Raw genomic sequence first — 9,769 nt, forward strand, 5'->3', positions numbered from 1 at the left:
TCCAAAAAAAAATCTGATCACATTATAAAACCAAAATTTTAAAATATTTTAACTATTAAAAATGAAAATTTTCATTCTAATCTTTTCATTGCATCTACAAAAATCTTTTCTCCAAATTGATATTTCAAGCTTTGAAATTTATCCAAACCTCAATCTTACTATATGACAATACTTGAAATAATAGGTTCAATTAAATTCAAACTTTTTAAACTACAACAAAATCATTTTCAATACCACTATTCTACATGTATCATTCAAAACATTTTTCATCTTTCTAATTGGAAAAATTCCCTTCACCAAGCAATTCAATTTCTAATTAGTTATCATGTTAAACTGAATAATTTCATTGCCTATACTTATTTTTATTGGAATTATTGACAAGCATGGTTCAACACCTTTTTCCTCTTAAATTTCAACAGTAGTCTATCTAATCTATTTTAATAATTCCATCAAGATTTTAAATTTATATAACTAGTTTCTTCAATGATGGAATTACTTTGGTTGTACTTATAAAGTAATAAAACCTCACCATTTAGTTGAAAATAATTACACTTATTTCAAACAAAATTTAAACCCTTAGGAATTAAGAAAAATTCTCACCATTCTCCTTTTTTGTTCTAAATTCTATCCCTTGGATTTGCTCCTGTTATTTTAAATATAATACCAAGCATGAATATTCTATCCTCATCAGGAGATACAAAGTAAAATGATGGAACTCTTTTACAATAGAAATCAAAAGTTTCAAACCTATTGTCGTTAAATGATTACAACAATATCAAAATGCTAAGATTATAGACTCAAACTCTTAGTCTAAATGCCTACCACATTGATCTTGTGCTCATGCTCTTCTTACCTCATCATAATATGAAAAAGGATATTTTTAAATCATGAAGCAACTCTTTCAAAGCATTAGAGACAATGATTCCTCATCATTCTTAAGTTCTATAATTGGCTTAGCAAATAATTGTTATGGTAACCTTCCTCCTGTAACAACTCATGTACAAAAATTATAAAGCAACCATTGTCTCCATAAAAAAAGTATTTTAAAAACAATAAAAATATTTTAATCTATTTTATTTTTTAGTCTAAATCCTTCAAACTATCAATCCAAATCTCCAGATTTTTCTTTTCTTGTTAGTATAAATGGTTAAAATAGTGAGTTGCCACTCCAACTTTTTAAAAAGTTAACCCCCTCGTTTATATTAATAATAAATAACTTTTGATAATAATTGACAGATAATTTTTTTAACTTTGAAAAAAAAAATTTATTTGCTTTACAAAATTTTCAAAGATGATAGCCTTGTTATATTTTATACAAGGAGACTCCTCCTAGCTTTTAAAGGCAAAACTACATTGAAAGAATTTCTTAACAAAAAAACATCAAATACTTATCCTCTTATTATATACTCAAATATATATATATATATATATGTCACCACAAAACAGTGAAAATGCATAGAAGGTGATAATTGCTGGGAAAAAATAAAGAGCTTGTCAAGAGGAGAGGAGGGGATCGAGGTGTTAGAAATGTACTACACTCATGTAAGAGAGTGTTTGTCTACGTTGTTGCATCTGTGTTTTGCTTAAAATGCAGATGCAACAATGTTTAGTAACAAAAAAAAACGTAAAATATTATTCATGGGTCCTACCCAATTTCATGTTTGAAACGCTGAAAAATGAAAGTAAATTCTACGTGCTTCTTGCTGCTGCACCATGCAGCATCCCTCTCTAGTGTTCACTTTAGTAAATAGTGTGTGTGCACTGTTCACTTTAGTGAACATTGTTTGCTTTTAATTTTTTTTTTTGAAAAATCAGCATCTCTCCATACTGTTCACTTTAGTGAACAATGTGGAAAGATACTGATTTTTAAAACAGTTTTTTTTTTTTGAAAAATCAGTTAACATTTTATTTTTCAAAAAATAATAATTTTTTTTTTAAATTAGTTAAAAGTGAATTAAATTTATTTGTACTGTAATTTCAATTTTATTTCTGATAATATTTTATTTAATTTTATTACACGCTCAAAAAATCATGAAAACTGTAGTTTTTGTCAGATGAATTTTATATGTAATAAAATTATAGATAGTTTAATGAAACAATAATTTTTTATATATATAAAGTATGATTTATTTCACGATGTAATAGCAATAGTTAAATCTATAATATTTAAATTAAAAATCATAAATATTAATATATATTTTTTAAAATTATTTTATAACCTCAATTTTAAAAGCATTCTTAACCAAATATATTAATTTTTTTTTCAACCTTAATTTCAACCACAGTTTTAACCAAATACCTATTTTTTCAAAACCAATCTCAACTAAAAGTACTTTTTATAAAATAATTTTTTTTAAACCACAACCACAACAGAAACCGTAATACCAAAACTCTTAGTGTTATTATGGTATTATAATTTAAAATTAAGTACTACTTATGAATAATCAAATAATTCGACATGCTTCTATACATAGTTTTGAACTATTTTTGTTCTTTTAAAATAGTGTCCTCCAATTTTATATACAGATTGTTTCACTCAAACTAACATTTTTGCGCTGGCCAGCAAATTTCACCCTACCCGCGACAAAGCGCGGGCGACAAAGTAATCGATCTAATCTAAACCAGCAGCCAGGAATGAGATGCTATATATTCTCCTCTCGTAGCATTGAGGTCCAACCTACGTTACTTGGGTTGTTGCTGCTGTTCCCACAGGTCTGGGACCACTGGACCAACGTAATGTTGGGGTCTACAAGGGTTGTTTTCTTCCATTAACGCAGGAGCAGCTCTTATACAGCTAAGGACTCCAGGTTGTAGAACTTGGGGCCCCTTATTCTGATGAAGACGAGCAATAATATTCTAGGTAAAGATGATCAATAGATAAAAACAGAAGAAAATTACGCACATCGCTCAACTTGCAGGGTCCAGTTAACTTTTTTTATTTGAGAAACCTTTGTGAACAAAACGTTGAATGATCATTAATTCTCACTTATTCACTTGCATGTCTTGGGTTTGCGTGTGTCCCTTAACCTATCTTAATGAATGCTCCCTCTTCACGTATATGTATATCATCAACATCCAACACGACCAGTTATCCATTTTAATTAGTGCGCATCTTCTTCCAGTTGTTTTTCTTCTTCGATCTTCATTGTTTTTTCTATCCTATAGCTAGGGCAGGTCTCTTCTGAAGAACGGAGCCTACACTTGTTTTTATTCTGAATGAAAATGGGCCAAGAACAACTAAAATTGACGAGACTGGTTGTCCACCTACAAATTTCAATTTGAAGGGCATTGGTATATCACGTGAAGAGCAGATCATGCGCCCAATATGAGAACACATGCAGTGTCTCCACCATTATTAAAAATGGAATCGACCATAGTTACATTATATAAGGACGTACATAGGGCATTGAACCTCCCTATATGATCCCTTATAGCATGAGAAAACAGGTTTATTCGACCACGATAAGTATGGTAGGTGCTGCTTTCTTCAACACATTCCTTCGAAGCCACCACACCCACAAACACATAAGTGGTCATTCCTGGTAAGTGACATAGAATATTAATATTTTAATGACAGATGGAAGAAACAGTACTTATCAACAATAAATAAATAAATAAATAGTTTTATATTTATAGCTACTTTCGTCTTAATTATACCTGAGACGTTTGATTTGAAAGCAATTTCGCCGTGCATGCCCCTTGATCACTTGGTTTATATATGTACATGCGTTTATTTTCCTGTCCTCACCCCTAGCCAAGGGGAATTCTGCAAGATTCTTCAAGCATTGATTGGAGATGCCCATCATGATTATGTTTTGGTTTGGACCACACGTATTAAGCTAATCATAAATATAAGGACCAGATTTTGGCAGAGTTTTTATGAGATTAATTAGTCAATAAATCTACAGGTTAGTTGTTGATATCAAGGTTTTAAATTTTGTTTCACACCAAGTCTTCATAATTAACACCCGACCTCATTTCTTGTCCTGTTATTTTTATTTCTAAACCTTGGATGAATAATCCTGCAGGGTCTTGATTTCAAATTAATTGGGCTCACAGCTGTGACAATCATGGAAATAATTCGGCAGAGCTCTGGCATCCTGTCAGCAGGTACGTAGCATTATATATGCACCAGAATATATAGCTTATGCTTGCAACAAGGTCCTTATTAAAAGGGCAGGGGAATCAGCATCATCATGGGGTTCTCTCTTGTGCCAATCTTAGTCGATATATATAAACTAATAATGATCTATTAGTTGATCGATCGGGGGAGACGCTCCCATTCTCTAGACATGTTTACATACAAGGAAGCAAGAAAGGAGACGGGAATTCCCAAAGATTCTTGATTAAAAAACACACTGAGGTCGATAAGCTTGTTAAATATATATTATGTATTCACATACACAGAAGCCTCCCTTTTAATCTCGACGGCATGATAATGGCTTATTATAAATTTGGGTTCTTAACCAATCATGCTTTCTGAACTAATGATTCAACCAATGTGCGACACTCTTTCGTAAGAACACATGGCTGGCTGGCTGTGTTTTACTCCAACCAACGCAAAAACATATCCACTGATCTAGACAATAAATATGGTTATTAAAAGTTGAACCGCATACCATAGCTTCAAAAGAGAAACAGAAACCGAGGAACTTACCTCCATTGCCCTTCTTTATCGCAATTTTTACAGAGTCCGGCCATCACTTTCTTCTTCAAGTCGGAGACAGAGAAACACTTGAAACTTGGATCAGAGTTATCTGAAGGCAGCAGCTTAACTCGCTCTCTTGAAAGCTGCTGAGAAGAACTATCAGAAGAAGAAATAGATCCCGAATCGTCGTTTGCCATTTTAAGGCTAGGAATGTAGTCTTGAAGCATATCAGCCACCTCCTTGAATCGCCTAAGATAGAGCAAAGATCTTGCTTTGAGTTCAAGAGCTACTTCTAGGCGAGGAGAGAGTGCAAGTGCCGCGTCTAGAAGCTTAAGAGCCGACGCAATCTCGCTCTGTTCTTGGCTTGCAATCAGGTTTCTTGCATCTTTAATGTACTTGTCCACAATCTGTATGATCACACGAAAGTTGATGCACTAGCTCATTAACTCTCACAGGAATATATATGTACGAAAAAGAAAAGCTCAAACCCATTCGAGAAAGAGATGAAATAAACCATAGGAAATGAAATATAAAGGCAAAACAGAGATCCTCTTCATCAAAGGAAGAAAGTTGTATATTTTACCTTCCGGTTGCTTAGCCACCAGTGCTTCTTGTCATTCATACTTGGACAAGGAGAAGTAGAAGCAGCCATGGTTGTTGTTTTTTTCTTGTTGAGGAAGAAGAAGAATCAACCATTAACCACTCCCTCTCTCCCTCTATCTCTATCTCTGTCTCCCCCAAAGCACATATATTTTTTCGGTTGTGAGATAAAAAGGAGAAGAAATATATATAGCAAGGGAATGGAATGGAAAGAGGGAAAACGGGAACAAAGTGGGGAGAGAGGGAGGGTTGATCTTTGGATTTAAAATCTTGTTTATGTTTAAGTGTGTTGTAAATATGGGAGAGAAACTAAAGCTGTGAGAGAGAGAGAGAGCGAGAGAGGCCTGGCCTTCAAAGAAAAGCAATAAATAAATAACTAAATAAATAAATTGCCAGCTCTGACCTCAGAGAAAGCTTTGATCCTTCAACTTCATAGCTGGCACCACTTCCTTTTATTCTCTCTCTCGTCACTATGGCTACGTGGCCTATTGCACTCTATACAATACCCTATAATTATTATTGTTTTTGTTTTTTTAGGAAACAGTTTTATTACAAACTTGGGGAGCGAATGTGAGCAAATGGAAATACGAGTGTAATGGTGTTTTTTTTTTTAAATTAATTACTTTATTAAAATTAATTTGTTTTTATATTTTAAATTATTTTAATGTATGGATTTTAAAAATAATTTTTTAAAATAAAAAATATTATTTTAATATATTTTAAAAAATAACTATAACTACACTCTCAAATAATTTTGTTAGAAAAAATAATGTTTTTTAAGTTTTTTTATTATAATGCTTTTTAAATCTTTTTCTATTTGAAGAAAATTTATTTATTATTATTATTATTATTATTAGTGTAGTGTAATAATTTTCTTTTCTTGACAAATAAATATTTAAATGAAAAAATTAAATATTTTATAAATTTAAATATTTATAGTGTTTTTAGTTTTTAAAAGTGTTGATATATAATAAATTTATTTATCTTTTACTTAAGTATGAGTTCCTTGATATCAAAACTCCATAATCTAAGAAAAGTGATCGATGATTTTTAGTGATTATTTTATTTTATTATGTCCTATAAAACAACAATGGTTCCATAGTGGTTTATTTTGTTTTGTTATATGATGTGGAACAACGATGACGAGAAGAAGTTTTAAAATATGATGTTTTTATATATGAAAGGATAATGAGGCACCTCTAGGAACTAATATATTGTTTTGTCTGCATAAATTGTTGTCATTTTTAATTCTAATGGTATTATCTGTTAGATAGATGTATATAAAAATATTATATTAAAGATTTATAATAAGATGATTTACATAAAAATATTATGAATCTAGAATGAGGTAGCTCACATGCAAAAAAAAAAAATGTTCTTAATAAAAAATAAATTTTTATTAAAAATTGAATTCAAAGATGTATTCTTTTCAACTTAGAAAGATTAATATAGAAGGTCTTTAGAAATATTTTTATTTTTTATGATATCTTTTTATTTAAAGGTAATTTTTATAATTCAATAATCATAAGGTTTTTTAATTTTTTTTTAAATATAAAATTTTATAATAGCTTTTTAGTTAGTGAATTTGAGAATATGTCTATAGTTATAATAGTTTTTTATTTTTGACGGTTTTGATATATAATAAATCTATTGATGAGTCGCTCTTCCCTATGTTATGGATACATCGGTTAGGGTTCATGATTGTCACCGGGCATAGACGGTCACCCATCACGGGTCCTCTGGTTCAACTACCGGGGACGAAAATATAAAGATAAGACGCCATCAAATTGTCCGAAAAGCAAGTGAAGATCGCGTAAGAAACTCCCCAGTTATTTCTCCGTGGTCACTTTCAATTTACCCATTTGCCCTCCTGCTTCAAAGTGAGCTCAGGGAATAAGTGCACTTTTTTTCTTCCCTTTTCTTTTTTGTTCAAAATATTCATTTTTACCTCCCAAAATGGAACACATAGCTGTAGCTCTTAGCAGTGTCTCCAGGGAGGGGTGACCATAATTGCAACCTAATGAACGTATTTCTTTCAAAAAAAAATTATTACAAAGAAAAGACTCGAACACAAGATCTCCCGACACGAGAAAGTCTCTTCCGCTGATTCATTCAACCAAGATGAAGCTTCCTGGTTCTTCCGATTTTTATTTAAGCTCGTGCTCTATGGCAACACACTACTTTGGTTCTGGTCACACGAGGCAGAGGGGGGCTAGAAGGAAGACAGGGGTGCGGTTGTAATTATCTAAAAAGAGGGAGGAGGAATTAGTAATAATGTTGCAGGGGCATATTTTATAGGGCGGGGGAAAGTGACCCTTCCCTCACAAGGCACAGGAATCATGCTTTTCTTTATGGGGTTTGCTTTGCTTTTTATCTCACTCAAATTGATTAATGTATGCACATGAATATGGATAGTAGCCAGATGGGTTTGTCTTAAAGGCTCCCCCTTTTTCCTTGGACCCCACCTCTAAAGGGCCAACAATCCCCCTTTCTGGAGGACAGTCCCTCCAATCTCGTACCACGTCATCTCCATTACATGGCCTGCATCCACGCGGCATACCTCGATGGCAGGTCCCACGTAACATGTGGACACCCTCGCTGTCCAGATCAGCCAGGTGCTGGACGCTGTCTTGCACTCTCCTTGCTATCGAGACCTCTATTATTGAAACTCAATCCAGTGGACAGCATAACATTATGGAATCATTGATGCAAAGTGTTTCGGATAATTTTTTTTTCAACTGTGTTCTTGTCAATCCTTTTTCAAGCAAAGCTTCAATTGCTTTAGAAACTACTCGATTCGACGTAATTATCTATTTGTTTTTATTTATCAAAAACATTTTAAAAAAAATTAAAATTTTTTATTTACTTCAAATTAATATATTTTTAGTATTTTTAAATTATTTTCATATAATTTTTTAAAAATGAAAAAATTATTAACATATCTTTTGATATAAAAAATTATTTATATAGAAACTGGAACTATATTTTCAAACAAGATAATAAACCTTTTATATAAAAAAATAAAAATATAATGTTTATATATTTTTATTAAATTTATTCCAAGAAAAAAACTCACTATAATTAAATCAATATCATTAAAAAACACACCTACCAACAGTTATAAAAATGTCATCCTTTATAGAACCACTCTCTGAAAAAAAAAAAAGATGACGCCAAGAGGAAAAAAAACATAACACAAGTAGGGTTAATGAGATATTATCAACAGAAAATATAAAGGGCGTTTCTTTTTCACCTTTGAGCTTGCTTTGGATGTAAAGTCATTTCACCTTGTTAATTGTGATAGAGTAATAATATTTTATTTTCAAAAAAGTTATAAAAGAATTATTCAACATATTAAAAAATAAAAACAAAAAATTCATTATTTATATATTTTTAATCTCTTAACTACTTCCCAAAATAATTGGGATATATACTTGTGAATTGAGGCATGATAGTATTTTTAAATAAATATAAAATAACAAAGAATAAATTTTTCAATCACATCAGCATATTAAAATAATTGTTAAAAAAATTATTTTATTATAAAAATTTTTGTCTAAACAATTTCTTTTATAAAACCAATTAAATCTTAATGTAAAACAGTAATTAAAAACGAGGAAGTAAAACCCTTAAAAATATAAAAATAGATAAAATTTCTATTCAATTCATCAAAAATACTTATAGCCATACAAGCTATCAGTTAAAAATCCTTACAAGAAGAAAAGTCTTCTCGAATAAGTAAACTAACCAATTTTCAAAACATAAGCCTGTTATTCCTCTCAAAAATCTCCGTTTTCTTTTTAATATAATTTCTTCATTTAAATTATTTTAAAAGCTTCCAAAAAAAATTTGATCACATTATAAAACTAAAATTTTAAAATATTTTAACTATTAAAAATGAAAATTTTCATTTAATTTTTTTTATTGCATCTATAAAAATATTTTCTCCAAATTAATATTTTAAGCTTTGAAATTTATCCAAACCTCAATTTTACTATATGACAATACTTGAAATAATAGATTCAATTAAATTCAATTTTTTTAAACTACAACAAAATCATTTTTAATACCACTATTCTACATGTATCATTCAAAACATTTTTTATCTTTCTAATTGGAAAAAATCCCTTCACCAAATAATTCAATTTCTAATTAGTTATCACATGTAAAACTGGATAATTTTATTACTTAGACTTATTTTTATTGGAATTATTGACAAGTATGGTTCAACACCTTTTTCCTCTTAAATTTCAATGGTAGTCTAGCTATTCTATTTTAATAATTCCATCAAGATTTCAAATTTATGTAATTAGTTTCTTTAATGATGGAATTGCTTTGGTTGTACTTATAAAATAATAAAACCTCACCATTTAGTTGAAAATAGTTACACTTACTTCAAACAAAATTTAAATCTTTACTTCAAACAAAATTTAAACCCTCAGGACTTAAAAAAAATTCTCACCATTTTTCTTTTTTGTTCTAAATTCTATCCCTTGAATTTGCTCTTGTTATTTTGAATAT

The 9,769-nt window shown here is 30.3% G+C and overlaps 1 protein-coding gene across 1 annotated transcript; it reads right to left on the reverse strand.

Annotated features, from left to right (window-relative positions):
* Positions 1-4,551: 4,551 nt before the first annotated feature.
* On the reverse strand, positions 4,552-5,609 carry LOC105137967 (uncharacterized). The gene is made up of 2 exons (XM_011043932.1): positions 5,232-5,609; positions 4,552-5,055 (listed from the first exon to the last, which is right to left on the reverse strand). Exons 1-2 carry the CDS (start codon positions 5,298-5,300, stop codon positions 4,654-4,656), a joined length of 471 nt encoding a protein of 156 aa, XP_011042234.1. The 5' UTR covers positions 5,301-5,609; the 3' UTR covers positions 4,552-4,653.
* Positions 5,610-9,769: the final 4,160 nt, after the last annotated feature.

Source organism: Populus euphratica, unplaced genomic scaffold (genome assembly GCF_000495115.2).
Source record: "Populus euphratica unplaced genomic scaffold, PopEup_1.0 scaffold173.1, whole genome shotgun sequence".
Lineage (NCBI taxonomy): Eukaryota > Viridiplantae > Streptophyta > Magnoliopsida > Malpighiales > Salicaceae > Populus > Populus euphratica.